At 35.6% G+C, this 20,000-nt stretch overlaps 1 protein-coding gene across 1 annotated transcript in view; it reads right to left on the reverse strand.

Moving 5' to 3' along the window:
• Positions 1-20,000, reverse strand: part of LOC121873207 (probable ATP-dependent RNA helicase vasa-like) — a gene marked incomplete in the record, with an annotated part of 127,150 nt that overhangs the window by 25,864 nt on the left and 81,286 nt on the right. Inside the window, 4 exon segments of the mRNA XM_042376560.1 lie at positions 8,243-8,278; positions 8,281-8,335; positions 8,337-8,399; positions 18,752-18,976. Of these exon segments, the coding sequence (XP_042232494.1) occupies positions 8,243-8,278; positions 8,281-8,335; positions 8,337-8,399; positions 18,752-18,976 (379 nt within the window).

Here is a 20,000-nt window from a genome sequence, read left to right on the forward strand (position 1 = left end):
AACTGTTAGTACTTATAAAGTTTAAGTACGATATTACCCGCTAGCAGTTCATAGCGTTTTTATCACTGGGTGCTGGCAAATGAACTTTTCATAGCACGGATTTTTTCATCATATGCGGTGAGTGTCGGCTAAAACGCTATTTTTAGACCCCACCCGCCACCTTGCCCTGACTGCCTGTTTTAAGCTCATAAAATTCATACAAATTACCCGGCCAGAATATAATTTACATTGCTGGAATTCTATAATTTGGTGATCATTTTGAATATAAACATCATATATTTTTGCATTAGACATACAAATTTTAGATAAAATGATTACTCTTGAGTAAATATGTTATCTTTTTGTGCAAAAATATATGACATTTATATTCAAAATATTCCTGATCTTACAAGGAATCCAATAATGTCAATTATATTATCCTAACTTTTAGTTTGAGAAATTATTATTTATTACAAAAAAGTTAAGTATTCTGGTTTCCCACATCCATGGGGAATGGTTGGTGGGGGTGAAGAGAGGAGGGACCCGACCGACCATCTATTTACCCTGAAGAATATATTTTTTTATTAACTGAAGATATTTGTTTTAGCTCATAAAATTCGCCTGAAATTACCCGATTGGGGAATATAATTTACATTGCTGGAATTCTTATAATTTGATGATCATTTTTGATAAACATCATATATTTTTGCATTAGACATACAAATTTTAGATAAATTTTTTAATCTGAGTAAGTATGTTATCTTTTGTTACAAAATATATGACATTTATATTCAAATATTCCTGGTCTTCCTGAAATCAGCAATGTCAATTATTATCCTAACTTAATCTGAGGTATTATTTAATACAAAATGTTAAGAATTTATTTTTCACCCCACATCTCTTGAAGGGCAGTTGGTGGGGGTGGGGAAGGATTTGGGACTGACCCTTGATTTGGAAGGGAAGCAAGGTGGGGGTACTTTGATTGACAGATAGTGTCCCTGAAAGATTATTATTTTTTATTAACTGAATATTTGTTTTAGCTCATAAATTCATACAAGTACCCGGTCAGAATATAATTTACATTGCTGGAATTCTTATAAATGCAGTGATCATTTTGATCTTATCATATATTTTGCATTAGACATACAAATTTTAGATAAAATTTTTTAATCTGAGTAAGTATGTTATCTTTTGTGCAAAATATATGACATTTATATTCAAAATATTCCTCAATCTTACAAGGAATCCAGCAATGTCAGCTGTAATATCTAACTAGTTTGAGGTATTATTTATTAAAATTTGATGGTTTCCCCCAAAATTTCTCCAGAGAGGGAAGAGCCGGCAGTGTAGTGTGAGAGGAGGGAGAGTTGAGTCCATTATTTGAATGGACATTAGCATGGCGACTGTATTTCTCTATTTCTCTTAAGTATTAATTATTATTGCATGTACCATCATAAATTAGATGCTATTTTTACTTCAACATAGTTATGTGTCTTCAAAAGTGATGAAAATAATGGTGTGTGCATGTACCATCATAAAATTAAGATGCTATTTTTACTTCAACATAGTTATGTGTCTTCAAAAAGTGGAGTTTGGGGGTCGGGCTGGTTTCTATTGGAATTAATCCCATATGTTCTGTTGTTCACTTAACGCGGATTTCACTTAACACGGGACCCTCTGGGTTCTATTGACCGCGTTAAGTGGGGTACAACTGTAGAATATATTGTGGCACCCAAGGCATGGTAACCGAGAATGTTTGTTGGTTTGAATAATGAGGAACATTCTTTGGAAACATTTGAATAAGGTGCAAAAACTGAACAGGAAAAGAACAAATTAATTATCAAACAAAAAATTGCCAAATTTTTTAAAGTCAAAATACAGTACCGTATATCTCGGCTTATGAGACGAAATTTGAACACTAAAAAAATCTGCCCAAAGTTAGGGGGTCGTCTTAATCAACAAATATAAAATTCTTACATCTTAAATATTGCGGTTTACTGTGTCAAGAGTGGTGATGGAAACATCGTAAGCCACTCACAAAGTCCTACCAGTAATTATTTTATACTGAAACTTACGTTTGGCAAGCTGGATTCAAATTAAGATTACCGGTATATTAAAATAATAAAAATGTATTATAAACCTGTCTAACATACCCTGTAATAAACACAGCTGCTATCATCACACACCCCTCCCCATGCCCCCCCCCCATTTGCCAGTGAGGAGACAAGAAAGGGAAAGTGACCGCGAGATTGGGCTATTTTTAGCCGTTGAGGTGGTCAGTAATGCATACCGGGTATCGGTATATTTACTGATAAGAATACTTATCTCCTATAAATAATTGATTAAAAATTTATTTTTTTACAAAGAATATTCAGTAAATGAGTGCATTAATTCTTGAAACTATCGACAGTTAATTACAGACGCTTAAGTGACGTCACTAGTGTTTACACTACACCAGCCGGTAAAATTTGATGCCATTACTTGAAGTGAATTGGCCTTATTTTAAGTAACTAACCACATATAAATAAAAAAATAAAAAAAAAGATCAAAAGTGACAAATAATATACGGTATGTATGTTGTGTTGTCAAAGTAAGAGGAACAATTGAAACTGCAATTGTGTGTAAATGAGGCTGAAAGTCAGGTCAGCAACCTGGGACTTGGTCACAATTTTCGTTATGCCATATAGCAGCAGGGTCTACCATTAGACAACACATTATGCTTCCGATATCTTCCCAGGCAGTAGTACCTCCCTGTTTGGTAGCTGCCTACTACCTACACAATTTTTAGTAATATTAATTTGATACATGATAAATTAGACAAACTGAAAATAAACATAAAATTTATTACCAAGACGCTTCCCATTGGCAGCTGTAAGAGGGGGAGATGGGCTATTTTTATCCCATCTTATAATCTCATTACAAATACCCTAATGCACCAAAAATAATTCATTTAACATTTATTTTTATTACATATATTACATTAAATATATATATATATACGCATATATGTCAATAATAATATATATATATATATATATATATATATATATATATATATATATATATACAATATATATATATATATATATATATATATATATATATATATATATATATATATATATATATATATATATATATATATATATATATATATATATATATATATATATATATATAATAATATATATTTGTTATATATATTGTATATATAAAACTATTTATATATATATATTATGTATGTATGTATGTATATATATATATATATATGTATATATGTATATATGTATGTATGTATGTATGTATGTATGTATGTATGTATGCATGTATGTATGTATGTACAATCGAAAAGAGGGATGATGGATTAGTTGGAAGTGTATCCGTAAAGAAAAACAAATATTTACTTTATACGTTACGTCAATGTTTGGTAACTATTATTTCCGTCACGACAATTTTCTCATCAGGCTGGGTCGGGGAGTTAAGCTCTGCTCACTACATTGAATATTATTTATCACAACGCGTCAAAGAATACATTACAAATCATACTAGCATAAAAACACACTGAGTGAAGCTCTGTAATTATCGCAATATTAAGTAACACTAACCACCGATTTCGAAGCATAACTCACGGGACAAAACATATGGGGATTGGTGGTCACACTGGACGGTGCGAGGCGGGTGGAGGCGGAGCAGGTGAGGCGGGGCGGGTGAGGCGGGGCGGGTGAGGCGTAGTTAAGTGTAGTGGGGAGGAGCCGAGGCGTGGTTGAACCCAATGCTAATTCTCAAGAGGAAAACAATGCCCAAAATCGAGTTTCCGGCTGGAGTTTTTGTTCACGTCAACGAGAAATGGTGGATGGACGAACAAGGAATAAAGTTATGGATTGATCATATATGGTGCAGGCGACCTGGTGGCTTTCGAAAACAGCGTAGCCTCTTAGTATGGGATATGTTCGCGAGTCATTTAACAGAGGGAACAAAAACCAGCATGGCGAGGAACAACAGTGACATTGCAGTTATTCCTGGTGGATTAACTTCAGTTGTACCACTTGATGTTTGTCTAAACAAACCATTCAAGGACCGCGTTCGTGAACAATGGAACAAGTGGATGATCAGCGGCAAAAAGTCTTACACGAAAGGTGGGAATATGCGTGCTCCCGAACTGGATGTACTGTGTGATTTTGTTATCAAGGCATGGAATGATATTAATGTGGAAACGTTATCAAGTCTTTTAAAAAGTGCGGAATATCTAATTCAATGGATGGTATGGAGGATGATATGTTGTGGGAGGACGAGGATGAAACAGAAGCCGAAGCCACGTCATCTGATTTGGAGTTTGATCCTTATGATGAAGCAGCCATAAATGTACCTCAGGATGTACTTGAAGAACTTATGATATCAGATGTTGATGATGTGAATTTTGAAGGTTTTTAATACATGATGACGTCAGTAATAATCATGTGCTAATAACATTTTTAACTTGTCGGATAATTTGCTTTTAAAATATGGTGACTTAGTAAATTAAATGTGTGTATGTGTATATATGTATACATACAGTATATATAAATATGTTTGTGTAATAAATGTATGTAGTAAGTACGTAATATTTTTTCACTCAAATCCTAATGAAACACTACTGGAGAACATTCCTTTGTCGCAAAACAAGTTTATAAATTAAAGAAAATAATTACAGTGTTTAATATTTTACAGTATATTATAAATAAATAAATAAACAAATAATTCGGTAAATCTATTTCAAGTAATGGAAAATAAGCAAACAAATGATATTTACCAAGATGCTTCCTTCTGGCTCAGGGTGAGATGTAGGGGTAGATAACAAGACTATTTATAGCCCGTCTTTGTGTCTGAAGTGGCCAGTACCCTAATGCACCATAAATAATTCAATTGAACATTCATTTTTTGTATATATATATGTATATATACACACAGTGGTCCCTCGGTTAACGAGCGCCTCGGTTAACGAGATTTCGGTTAACGATTTACCTTCCATAAGATTCTTAACTTCGGTTAACGAGCAATCCCTCGATTAACGAGTTTTTTACGAGCCGACTTCAACATGTTTTCGCTTGCATTTGGCGGTCCACCAGCTGTAGTATTAGTCCGTCAATACAGTAATCGGTTTTAGGGCTTAAATTCCTTACTATTTTAGTAAATATCAAGAAGTTTATACTATTCAATAATTTTAAAAGTTTAATATTAACTTTTTAGTCATTTTAACAATTATTGAACATAATTGAAGGTAAAGAAACTAGTTTCTGGCGTGCCATCCAGCCTGTTAACACACCAGACAGGCGTTAGTCTCTCTCTGTTTTCAGTGGAGGTAACATCTTGCTTGAGACTCTCTTCAACTAAATGCTTTTTTTCTGTGTTTCCAAGCAAATTATTGGTCATTTTGAAATATATTTTACATATTGACAATATATAATGCAGTGCAGTGTTGATTTAAAGAAAATAATCTTGAATTACACCGAGAGCTAAAATTTTATGGGTGAAATGGTGTCATGGGGTGACTTCTCTTCCACCCCAATGTCTTCTCTTCTTCCTTCTCCTCCATCCCCATTCTAATTCCCATCATCATCATCATCCAGGAGCCTTCTACATACACACCTCAAAGTAAGTGTACTTTTCTACCTTTTTTGTTGAATTTAGGCAATTTTCGGTGAGCTGGAACCAATTACCCAAAAACCCATTGAAACAATGGTTTCGGTTAACGAGCAACCTGCTGTAACGGATTTTGCTCGTTAACCGAGGGACCACTGTATATATATATATATATATACAGGTTGTACCTCTCTAGTCCGGCGACCTCGGGACCTGACCGGTGCCAGACCATGGAAATTTCTGGACCATGGAAATTTCTGGACCATAGAAATTCACCCTTTTCCTGGATAGATAGTGACTTGGCTTGGAAGCACTAGTACCACTTTCTCTGCTTCATGATCTCTTTGAAGACATATTAAAGGGTTAAATGTCGTACAATAGCTTCTCAAATTTTTCGAGTTTTTAATTCGACGTTTTCTATTTGAACACACAAAAAAACAACACATTTAAAAATTTTTGACGGCGGAAAATCGAATTTCGACGGGTTTGAACGGCCCACCAACGTTCAGACGACGGGCACAATCTGTAAACAGCATCATTTCTCTTATGTACAAAAGATTCATTATTGTTTATTACTGAAAATCTTTTTGATTGAATTAATGTTTGTGTGTGCAAAATGAGCAATACAATTCATTAATAATACAAAGAATATTAAAACACGAGGAAATAAGACAGCATTGTTTTCGTTGATTACAAAACCAGTGACTGACTGGTTCTACATATAAAACTGAAGAAAATAAGACCTTGGTTGTAGCTGGAGTAAAATTAATATGGTTGTTTTAAGTTATGTTATTTAATGTTAATAAATGGAACAATAGAAGTAGCTAACGATAATGGTAAAGAAAATAGAGAGATCGCGTATGTAAGTGCGCACACGTGAAAACATATCGTCATTACTTTACATAAGAATATGAAAGCAACACTTATTTACTGTTCATATATATTTTAATTAATGTTTCTGAATTGATTTTTATTGAATTAATGTTAGTGTGTGCAAAATTAACAATACAATTTATTAATAATACGTGGAATATTAGAGGAGACGAGACGACTGCCGGCATTGTTTATGTTAAAGCTTACAAAACCAGTGACTTATTGGTTCTACATATAAAACTGAAGAAAATAAGACCCTGATTGTAGCTGTAGTAAAACTAATGTAAAAAAATTAATATGGTTGTTTGAAGTACCTGTAATGTTATTTAATGTTAATAAATGGAATATAAGTAGCTAACCATTAATGGTAAAAAATTGAGACTATCATTCATATGTAAGTCATGAAAACATATTACTCCACATCTGAATATAAAACCTTTATTTACTGCTCATATATATTGAAAGGTTAAATGTTGTACTCTGTATAGACAAGCAGAAACAGCCAAACTGCGTATAATAATATAATTTAAAGCTTTGATGATTTTTTTAAAGTTAGCCCAGCATAGGTCATGACCCACATTAAGACCTGAGGCAAAATTTAATATATATATATATATATATATATATATATATATATATATATATATATATATATATATATATATATATATATATATATATATATATATATATATATATATATATATATATATATATATATATATATATATATATATATATATATATATATATATATATATATATAGTTCCAGAAGTCCGTTAAATTAACGAAATTTAAATGAACCAAAACTATTGTTTCAATGGGATTTGGGTAATTGGTTCCAGCTCACGAAAATTACATACAAAGTAAAAATAAATAAATAAAATACATACTGAGGTATGTAGGCTCCTGGTTGATGATGATAGGAATTAGAAGTGGAGGTGGAGGAGAAGGGAAGAGAAGGAAGTGGTGGTGGAAGAGAAATCACCCCATGCTGATGCCGCCATTTCAATCCATAAAATTTTAAGTTCACTTGGTGTAATTCAAGATAATTTTCTTTAAATCAACACTGTAACTGCATTATATATTGTCAATATGTAAAATAAATTTCAGAATGACCAATAATTGTACTGTAAAAATGTAAAAATAGTTTATGTTCAAGAGAGCCACAAGCAAGATGTTACCTCCACTGAAGAGAGATACAAACTGACGCCTTGCTGGGTGAGTCAACCCACTGTTTGGTGGGCTAAAACAGTTCCCTGTACTTCAATTATGTTAAATAAGTGTTAAAATGACTAAAACTTTAATATAAGACTTGGAAAATTATTGAATAGTACAACCTTCTTGATATTTACTCAAATGGGAATGAATTTAAGCCCTAGAACGACATACTGTATGGACTAATATTCCAGCTGAGAGCAGCTTAGAAAACATGTTGACATGATTTCGAAAAATTTAACCGAATTTTTTCAACGATTTGAAGTTTCTTATGGAAGGTAATTGCTAACCGAAATTTCGTTAACCGTATGCGTTCATTAACCAAGGGATCACCGTATATATATGTGTGTGCGTCTGCTTTGGGCAACTGGCTCTTTTTTACTTATTTTATTCAGACACAACAGTTAAGGTGGGAGAGATCCTATCATTAATATTCTAGTTTTGCTCGATTTTGGAGTGTAGCCCATTTGGAATTTTGATCCCAGATTAACCAAAGTATTTATTTTTAGCGAGGTTCAACTTACCGCAGTACAGTATTCAAAATATACTTACCACAATTTACACTCCTCATGTATTCCATAAGCTTTCTCTCTTGTGATGACTCTCCACAGATACAATTTCTTGTGTGACATCTGTGTTGGCTGTGTCCAATAACACCAACTACAATGAATATATAGTTGTCCAAAAATTCAGCAGCACAATGTTGTATCTGCAAAGAAAAAAAAAAAGGAGAGGAGTGATATAGTAATATCTCCGTTAGCCGGAACTTTAAACCTGGAAATTTCTGATTGCCAGTGTAAGGGTCTGTTTTTTCCTTCTTCATATTTCTTCTATTAATTCTTTGTTTCTACTTCATTCCTTCTGCCATACATATTATTGTATTTTCTGAATTTTATGCCCTTACTTTCTCTCAATTATACCCTGGTTTAGTTATATTCTATACCATGGATCAGTCTGGGAAAATCATGTTATTCTTACCACCCAGACTTTTTCTAGAATATAACATATCTAATTAGATTGTTAGGTAGCGTGCTAGCGAGCTTCTAGGCACGGTGAGTTACAATAGTTATTTTCTGAGAACCAACGGAAGAAGGGGTAGAGCAGTGATACTCGTACTTTACAAATTCAATATTTATTAACATAAGGAGTGAACACTATGTTAATCAAGTACACTCAGACAAGACTGGACCACTTAGGTCTTACTTTACACATAGCAAAATAGATCTTCATTTCTTGGTTACAACATTACACACTCATTATATTACGTCAATGTCAATACAGATGATTATATGACACACTCGACAATATCCAAAATTATAGATATTATTTAACACATCATGATATTTCGGAATGAACAACATGGCACTTTAACTAGAACTTGGTTGGTAGTACACTTGGCTGGACTCAAAACCCCTATAACGTTACCACTGGTAACACCAACATTCATGGGTTCAATACTCAACTTGGGATAACCATATTTCTGCTAATTATCCCCTATCATAGATACCAATACTGCTCTCAATACATATAACCAAGATCAATGATCCGGACAAGACTGAGTACACTGGTCAGGGGTTGTTTATGACACAAACAGCCAAAGCTCGCTAGTAGCGCCCAGGGGTAGACTCGGTGCAGTGTCTTCGCACTCTGTTCCCTGGGTGTTCCTGTCCTCGGATTCTAATCTCGCCATATTAAAGACATCCTTCAAGGACCATCTTGCCCGCAGGCAGCTACCAACCCTAGGAGGGTGCAACACAGACAGTGCCTGGAGATGCGTTGAGGAAGAGTCACGAGCGTGAAAATGTCTAACTCACTACACATAACTATACGTCATACACACAGACGAGACTTCCTTTACTTGAATTACTTGGCACATGATTATTTCACTGTTAAAACATGAACACTAATATTCACAAAATTCGACCTAGTTAAACTGACTTAACATGGCGGCGGGAAGCAATCATTCACATACCTGGAGATGCGTTGAGGAAAAGTCACGAGCATGTGAGTCTTCCTTGTGCATTCGCTATATATGGGCCTGGGGCAGTTCCAGCCCATGTACAACAAAAAGGTTAACCACCAACCACAGAAATTTATTCAACTCGGTCACTGAACACTCAACTATGAAATCAGTTGTCATGAGTCAGGTGAATTTATGTCTATACAGTGGTCCTCGTTAATCTAACCCAATTCGCTTCCAGAGGGTCGCTTGTTAACCAAACCATTGTTTCAATGGGATATTGCAATTGGTTCCAGCTCACAGAAAAGTATATACAAAGTAAAGCCAAAATGCAAAAAGTCAGAAACACTCCTAAAATTCTCCTAATCGCCTTAAATCACTATACAGTCATGCGCCGTTAATGTTCTAGATACCTTCTTGAAACGGACGTTAACCAAATGGACGTTGTCCGATCATCACATAAAACTTTGTATTTATAACTTACGCAGTATGTGAATACTATATACGCACATACACCTTTACTCTTAAATCATTACCGTAATGTGATGCAGGTGATTAATTTTATCTTTGCAAAATTCATGAAGTTTATATTAAAATTATTCACTGTTTTCAAGGATTCCAGCAATGCTGGGCAGATGAAGGAGGGAGGGAGGAGGGAGTGGGAGGAGCGGTTTGATAGGCACAGGCCCAGGTCTAACTGACGATATTTATCAGTTCTTAATGACTAAGCTTCTCTTACAAAAGCCAGTGAAATGACCTGGGGAATATAATTTACATTGCTGATTCTTGTAAGATACTGATTAATTTGAATATAAACATGCTATAATTCGCATTAGACAACAATTTTAGTACCGTAATCAAATTAGTACATGTACACTCCAGTTTTGCACTAAGGTCAATTATTTCTTTTAGCTTCTTTTAGTATGGTGTGTGCATGTAAATAAATGAAGAAATTTATGTAAATCTACCCAAAAATACAGTTGAGAAACTTTATATTATAAAATGTACTACAGTACTGTACACTAACATACAACAATTTTTATCTCTTGAGCAAAATATATGACATTTATATTCAAATTATTGGCTATCTTGCAAGAATTCCAGCAATGCAAATTATAATCTCCTAACTTGGTGTCTGAGATATTATATAAAGATAAAAACTGTAAGCCTAAAACCCTGGCTGGGGAATGGAAGATCAGCCAGCTAAGGGTGGGGAGTTAGGTATGTTTGACAGTTTGAGCCGAAGGTCTCTGTGTGTTTATTTTACAGTCCTACTAAGCTTCTCTCATTTTAAAATGCCAGTGATATGACCTAGGAGAATATAATTAACAATGCTGGGATTCTTGTAAGATACTGATTTATTTGAATATAACCATGTTGTAATTCGCACTAGACAACAATTTTAGTACCGTAATCAAATTAGTACGTGTGCACTCCAGCTTTGCACTAAGGTCATTTATTTCTTTTACGTTTCTTTTAGTATGGTGTGTGCATGTAAATGGGTGAAAATAAATGAAGAAATATATGTAAATCTACCCAAAAATACAGTTGAAAAACTTTTTATAAAATGTACTACAGTATTGTACACTAATGTACTACATTCTTTATATCTTGAGCCAAATATATGACGCTTATATTTAAATTAATCTCTGTCTTGCAAAGATTTCAGCAATGCAAATTATATTATCCTAACTTTAGTCTGAGATATTATATAAAATAAACATAAAGAAATCACCAATCTTTTGTCTGGGAACGCAGGGAGGGAGGTAGCCAGCCGAGCGTGAGGTGAGGTGACAGAGTGTCTTTATTTTTTTGAGACAACATTTGAAGTTGGCGGTGAAGGCCTGGGTGTTTATTTATCATTACTTAAGACTGACTAAGCTCTTCTCATAATTTGCCACCCAAGCGACCTGGGTGAATATAACTTACATAGCTTGGATTCTTGTAAGATAGTAATTTATTTGAATACCTGTACAGGTTGACAATCCCTTATCCGAGAAATCCTTGGGACAGGGCATTTTCGGATTCGAATACTAGGTTTTTCAAGAATGGTTAGTTTTTTTTTTTTTTGTGTATTGTACGGGCATAGATCACTGACCCACATCAGGGCCTGGGGGGAGGGGGGATATAATAATAATTCATAGGTCTAGGTCGTTTCTCACTTTTGATCTTTTTTTCATTCTTGTATTTCTTTATTATTATTATTATTATTATTATTATTATTATTATTACAGTACTCCTGAATTATTGCTATTTTTATTAATTTTATTATTATATTTTATTATTACTGTTATATTTTATTTTGGTGTATTTTTATTAACATTTTTATTTACTGTGAATAATTATTATTATTATAATTATTATTACAGCTAGACCCCGACTTACGACCGCCGCAGTTGTGACCATTTTTTTTTCCCCTTCAAATGATGCACGCATTTTCTATACCGAAACGTTTCCAGTTAATGTAGTCTCCATGTATAATTAGAAAATTATGGGGGCCCCATGTGCATTCAGCTGACTACATTAAAGGAAAGTGCTCAGTCACACTGTATCCATTCCTCATTATTTATTACTTTTACTGTACTGTATTTCATTGTAGCTTTTTTATTAATTTTTTTTTCTCTATGTCGGACTTACGACCTGGATTTGGGTCCCTAACCCCGTCGTAAGTCGGAGTCTAGCTATACTATTACATTACCCCCAGGCCTGATGTGGGTCAGTGATCTATGCCTGGGTGGGCTAATCCCTGTTTAAAAAAAAAAAAATAAATAAATAAAAAAAAATGCCACACAAAAAAAAAAACTTCCGGTTTTCAGAGCTTTTCGGTTTTCGGATAAAGGGTTGTCAACCTGTATAAGCACTCTATACAGTGGTCCCTCGATTAACGAGATTTCGGTTAACGAGTTACCTCCCATAAGATTCTTAACTTCGGTTAACGAGCAATCCCTCGGTTAACGAGTTTCTTACAAGCAGACCTCAACAAGTTTTGGCTTGCACTTGGCAGTCAACCAGGTTTAGTATCAGTCCGCCAATACATTAATTGGTTCTAGGGCTTCAATTCCTTACTATTTTCGTAAATATCAAGAAGTTTATACTATTCAATAATTTTAAAAGTTAAATATTAAATTTTTTAGTCATTTTAACAATTATTGAACATAATTGAAGGTAAAGTGACTAGTTTAATGGGGGCCATCCAGCCTCTTAACACAGCAAACAAGCGTTAGTCTCTCTCTTTGTTTTCAGTGGAGGTAACATCTTGCTTGAGACTCTCTTCAACTAAATGCTTTTTTTCTGTTTCCAAGCAAATTATTGGTCATTTTGAAATTTATTTTACATATTGACAATATATAGCACAGTGCAGTGTTATTTTAAAGAAAATATTCTTTATTTACAGCAAGTTTAACTTTAAAAAACACGTGTTGATATTGTTTGAATCCAGCATGGGGGCCTAAGATATCAAGAAAAGCGATTTCAATCCAGACCAAGCAGGAAATCATAAAAAAGCATGAACAAGGCATTAGAACAAATGCGCTATGCAAAGAATATGGCATGTCGACATCAACTGTGTCGACAATTCTTGCACAGAAAGAAAAATTTAAGGAAGTGAAAGTGAAAGACAAATCTACAAGAGTGTTTAAAAGTAGATCCCTAATTGCAGAAACTGAGAAGTTACTTCCCATCTGGATTAGGGAAAAACAGATGAAAGGTGATTCAATTTCTACTGAATTCATTTGTGAAAGAGCCAGGGAGAATTACAAACATTTAAAGACAGATCAACCTGGTTCTTCAGGCACAGAATTAGATTTTCGGGCCAGCAAAGGCTGGTTCCAAAACTTTAAGAAAAGTGACATTTTCAGTGTTGTTAGGCATGGTGAAGCTGCTAGTGCTGATAAGGAAGGGGCAGCAAAGTCTTTAGTTGAATTTAAAGAACTGATGGAAGAAGAAAATTATCTTCCACAGCAAGTGTTCAATGTGGACGAAACTGGGCTGTTCTGGAAAAAGATGCCCAAAAGAACATTCACCACCAGAGATGAAGCCTCTTTACCTGGGCATAAACCCATGAAAGACCGTCTCACTCTATTGCTTGGTGCCAATGCTTCAGGAGATTTCCGACTGAAGCTTATGCTTATCTACCACTCTGAAAACCCCAGGGTGTTCAAGCAACAGAAAGTGGTAAGAACAAAGCTTGGAGTTTTTTGGAAGTCCAACCGTAAGGCATGGGTAACAAGACAGCTCTTTAATGAATGGGCTGTTGATGTGTTTTGCCCTTCTGTCAAGAGATACCTAACCACCAATAAACTCCCTTTAAAGGCTCTTCTCCTCATGAATAATGCTCCTGGTCATGACCCTGAACTTGCCAGAAATTTGGAGTATCAATTTGACTTTGTGAAAGTGTTGTTTTTGCCTCCAAACACTACATCAATCATAAAGCCAATGCGCCAGAATGTGATCAGCAACTTCAAGGAAGTTGTACATGAAGAAAATATTTAGGAGGTGTCATCAGGCAACTTCCAATGATCCTGAACTAACACTGAAACAGTTCTGGAAGACACAATTCAACATCCTGGAGGCTGTAAAATTAATTGTGTCATCATGGCAAGAAATCTCCACTAGATCCCTCAATTCTTCATGGTAAGCACTGTGGCCATCAGTAGTCCATGATTTTGAGGGATTTGAGTAAGAAACAGAGTTGGACCAGGAGATTGTGTCCATTGGTCAGTCATTGGGCCTTGAAGTGGAGGAGGAGGATGTGGAAGAGCTTGTGATGTCTCATGAGGAGGAACTTACTCCTGATGACTTGAAGCAACTGGATGACATGTTACAGGTAGAGGCTGACAGTGGTGAGGAGGAAATTGAAAGTGATGACCATATGTCACCTAAACAGTTGAAAGATGTGATTTACTACTGGGAGAAGTTCAGGAAACTGGCTTCAAAGCACCCAGAAGTGGAAAAAACTGAACTCACTTTGTGTCATGTTGAGGACTCAGTGGTCTCCTTCTTTAAACATAAGTTAATGGTGAGGAGAGATGCCCCACAGACCACAATTGACACTTTCTTCAGTAAAAGGCAGAAGGAACAAGATGCTATCCCTCAGCCTTCCACTTCAAGAAGGAGAGAGGATGTTCATGGTGGAGAATCTGTCAGTCCAGAGGTTCCTGACATTTTCATGGAAGGTGACTCACCTTCCAAGAAGCAGTAAAATGCTTCTCCTCCACCTGCACTTCCTTCTCTCCTCCCTTCTCCTCCACCTCCCACTTCAAGTTCACATCATCATCATCCAGGAGCTTTCTACAAACACACCTCAAAGTAAGTGAACTTTTCTACCTTTTTTGTTGAATTTAGGCAATTTTCGGTGAGCTGGAACCAATTACCCAAAAACCCATTGAAACAATGGTTTCGGTTAACGAGCAACCTGCTGGAACGGATTGTGCTCGTTAACCGAGGGACCACTGTATTTGCAATAGACATAACAATTTAAGTACCGTAATCATTTAGTACATGTACAGTACAGGTTTGCACTTAAATCCATTGTTAACCGAGGGACCACTGTATTGCAGTGTACTTGTACTGTACAATATTGACTAAATTCACTAGATAACGTACACGACTAATGGTTGGTAAAACTTGTCAAGTCTGTCAGTATGAGTGGCACGTGTGAGTGCTTGCGTCCCCTATCATAGGAGTCCGTTTTCTCTCGCTTCAGGACGCCCGAGTCCGTTTTCTCTTAATCCTAGAGTGCAGTGCACCAGAGACTTCGTTATTCCTTAGTAATGACACAGAATTTGAAATTGAAACCCCAGTTGCAACTGGGGTTGCAATTGTTGAGGCAACTAGATATGTCTGATTACAGCAATTGTGTTATTGTCAATTTGTAAGTGAAAGATTTTATCCTCAATAGATGTAGGTTAACATTACACCTGGAGGCAAATGCTTACTAAAGCCTAAGGAAGGCTATTCCTTTAACACATAATATCTGGCCAGTATGGGAAGGATCATCGTGTCTCCGCCGGGGAGTCGTGGAGTGGTGGTCCAGATAGTGATTAATTTGATCAGTTGATTAAGTGCAAAAGTAGCCCTGTTGTGAAATCATGTATCAAATAAATTAAAAATAAAAATTATAATGTAAAATGTTATAAGACAATGGTTTAGTAGTGCTGTTAATGTGTGGGCTGTGTAAGTGTCTTGGCATGTCACCTAACCACCTGACTTCTGAACAAACTCTACATTAACTTTTTCAAATCCTACAATGTGCTTGACAAGCTCAAAACACACACACCGGAATTAAGACAACAAGTATCCAGTGAGGGTCTTGTTGTGTGACTGCATGGAGGCGAATTAAAAGATCAGCTGTTGAGGAGCTTATCGCCTGGCAACCACTCCTTTCCACTCCATCTGTAATCACCCACACCTTTCTGCTTTCTCACTCCACATTTTAAAATGTTCTGTAATGTTGAAAGGATAAAATTTTGCTCATTTAAACTTACCACAATCTCCCTAAAAATGCTTTAGGTTTTGTGTTTATTCATGACATCTTCAGGTCATAAGACCCACTATCCCCTAACCAAGAAAGGGTGAGTTGATATTCCATCAGAAGGTCAGTAATATGAGACCAATAATCCCTCACTCTACCTCCACCTGACATTGAGTCAGATCAGGTCAGGTCCTCCCCAAAAAATACTTTCATCTTTATTCAAGACATTTTCAGAATATTCTCTCGTTTTTCAATCTCGGAAAATTTGTTCCTAAAGTTGGAAATTTTTGGAAAAGTCTGGCTTTGGGAATGATTTTCCTGGCAATTTTCAATTCCGGTGTAATGACCACAGTTGTGCATGTTAGTTAACGAAAAATGAGTCGATTCATATGACGCTCAATAGCCCACAAAACATGTAGCTATGCTCACTTTATTGAGTCCCCCATCTGAGGCGTCCGTTTTCTCATCACTTCAGGATCTCCGAGTCCTCCATTTTCCATCAATCTTAGAGTGCACCCGTGACTTCGTTATTCCTTAGTATAACTGCACAGAATTTGAAATTACAACTGTAGTTGTATATGTTGAGGCAACTTAGATATGTCTGATTACAGTTGGAACATTCAAGATCCATTGTGAGAGATGTTGAAAGCTTCAACTTTCTTTATTGTTAGAAAAACTAGTCAAGTAAATGAGTGTTGAGTCTGCTAGTATGAGTGGCTTGTCCTTATATCGTCCTTGGGGATAGCCCTGAGTTTCCAATTGCCACTGAAGTTAGATTATTTTGATGCCCAAACATCAGAGAATCTGATGTTTGTAGTTTAGTTAAGTGTCAGTTGTCTATTTAACAAAGTCATTAATCTCCTGAAAAGATTCTGTCAAACTCAAAATCTCCAAGACCTAACAGCTCCCTAGGAAGAATTCCTGACAAGCTCAATCTCTGATTAGATTACAGTGGTCCCTCGGTCAACGAATGCCTCGGTTAACGAATTACCTTCCATAAGAATCTTCAATTTGGTTAACGAAAAAACATTAATTAACGAAATCCTTACGAAAATCACGTTTTGTTTTGAACATCAGCTGATAAGCTGAGGAGGTACTCAGCCAATTCAGTAAACTCTTCTATGTTTACATTCATTTCCATTGGAGTAAATATCAAGACAATTTTGCTCTTTAATATTTGTGCATTTATTTATATAGAATTAAAATTATTGGTCATTCTAAAATTTAGCCATCCAAGCTGTCTACATTAAGTTTTTCAACTATTATTTTTGGCTCATATATGTAACGTTATTCATTTATTGAAACTCATTTACATGCACACACTGTCCTAAGGGCAAAGCTGAACTGTACATGTAATCAGAATAATGTACAAATGATTACTAAAATTTTTGTCTAGTGCAAACTATGGCATGTTTACATTCAAATTAATCACTATCTTATAAGAATTCCAGCAATGTAAATTAAATTCACCCCGGTCACTTCTATTAAATTTTATAAGCAAAAATAAAAAACTCAATCTAACTGCTGTAAATAAAACACGGTGGATAACAACGGACCACAATCATGCGCGCTGCCCACTTCCCCCATGCACCAGATGTTCCTGAGGTCACGAAGACAATTTTGTCTCTGGCCCAGCACGCTGGCTTCGATTAGGTCAAAGGAGGATATCACTTGAGCTTCTCTTCTCACACGAGGAGCTAAGTAATGAAAACCTGTTGGAGCTGGAGAAGCTGAAGGAGCAGGAAGCAGAGGAGTCACCACAGACCTTCTCTACCATAACTTTGGCCAACATTGAAAAAAGTCTGGGTGACATGCAGACCTGCAGCCAGACTGTCTCTGACCTGGACCCTGATGGGGAATGCAGCTTCAAGGTGAGGAATGGCCTGCAGGAATTATTCAGCTGCTACACAGAGCTTCACTGGCAGAAGAAGGAGCAAGCAAAGCATGACAAGGTACCAGATTTCCTTAGGCCTGTTCTTAAGTCTCACCCATATGAGCTTCAACCATCAACTTACTCTGACATCTGTCCCCTTTTCAGGAAGAAAAAGCATCAGCTAGCCCCTCAGCTAAAGTTTTCACCTGACTTTCAACAAGTCTCCACCTGCATTCACTGGTTTTGAGGACCCTGACAACCCTTCACCCAGTAAGATTACCCCAACCAGCATGTTCCTCCAGCCTTGGGGAAAAAATGCCGAATCAACAATTCAACACCGGTAAATACCTATAGCCGTCTCAATTTATGCTCAGCTTACATTATTTACTTATTGTTTATTATGATTGATTCATGTCTTATTTTTCTGCTTGCCAGTGTGCATGACAGAGATATGTCGAGGGTAGTTGGGAGATTCTGGGGGGTGGCTGGTCCCTAATCCCCTGAATTTATTGCGTTCTCATGGAATTTATTGCTTCGATAACCATTTATTCACTACCCAATGACTTCCTGGTCTCTACGAAATATGCTTGTAAATTATCCAGAATAATCGGGTACAATTTTTTTTTTATTCTCAAAATAATTAATCCTGATGGGTACAATCAGATTACAGAATTGGCCTAATGAAAGGGTTAAATAGGCACTATGTGTAATAATTTTCTTCATGAATGTTTACAAATGATTTAGAATGTGACTTACCTCAACAGGGAAGGTAGCGCTGAACATCAAAGTTTGCCGCAGACCTTTGGGAGGCATAGTGTGGTGAGAGACAAGAGTCTTCATATCATCTATGAATCCTAGATCCAACATACGATCAGCTTCATCAAAAACGAGAAACTTCAGATCGTTAAAGGAGATTATTCCATGTGATAAATTATCCATCAATCTTCCTGGTGTGGCTACAAGAATATGGCAGCCAAATTCCTGAAAGATACCATTAAGTCAATTTTGCAAAAGTAATGGGACCTAATAAATATAAACATAAACAGTAGATAAAGGTCAAGTATAATGAGAAGCTCATGGTGGACAGGTAGTTTCAACTGAAGAGGATAGTTTACTGTATATGAAATCCATGTAGCAATGCATTAAATGAAATCTGAACTGTCTAAGTGCCTCGTTACCTCACTTTATTATTACTGTAAGTACATTTAAAAAATACTTGTTTGCACAGTAATTATAAATACAGGAAAGCCTCAAATTACGACAATTCAACTAAAGATGATTCATATTTAAAACTCTGGTTAATTTAGGACCCGATTCAATTTTACATTATTTTATTCGTATGACGTAAATATAATAAAAATATAATAAAATTACATTTTCATATAAATAATAAGTAATTCCTGGTGTATTATACAAATAAAATATATAATAAAACACACGCCTTGTGTGTGGAGGCTGCCGGGTTGGCGACTGGTGACTTCGCATCACTAACGTAAACAGTCACTGCTTAGCAGGCATTTTCTTTCCCCTATCTGAACAGGAACAGATTTTTTTTTTCAGCTATCTCAGGGCATTTTGTGCCCCTGTTCAACATAAGCAAAAGAGCAATTGATGGTAGTGCTGGTTCAAAAGCTAAAAGAAAGTGTATAAGCATAACTGAGAAACTAGATGTGTCACAACAATATGAAAAAGGCGAGAGGTCTGTGGATATTTATTACACTCTTTGGGATGCTAGAATTAACAGTGAAAACTATCTGGAAGAATGAAAAACAAAATTAAAGAAAGTGCTCTATCTACAACTCCATTAAGTGCAAATAAAGTTTGGCAAAGCAAGAATGTGGTTATGGAAAAAAGGGATAGCCTTTTAATTATATGGAATGAAGACAAAAATCAGAAGAATACTCCATTGAGCACTGTAATTATTCAAACAAAGCCCAAACACTGTTTAATGATCTTAAAAATGCAAGTGAAAGTGCCAAAACCGAAAAGTTCAGGTCAAGGCGAT

This window comes from Homarus americanus, unplaced genomic scaffold (genome assembly GCF_018991925.1).
Source record: "Homarus americanus isolate GMGI-L3 unplaced genomic scaffold, GMGI_Hamer_2.0 scaffold32929, whole genome shotgun sequence".
NCBI lineage: Eukaryota > Metazoa > Arthropoda > Malacostraca > Decapoda > Nephropidae > Homarus > Homarus americanus.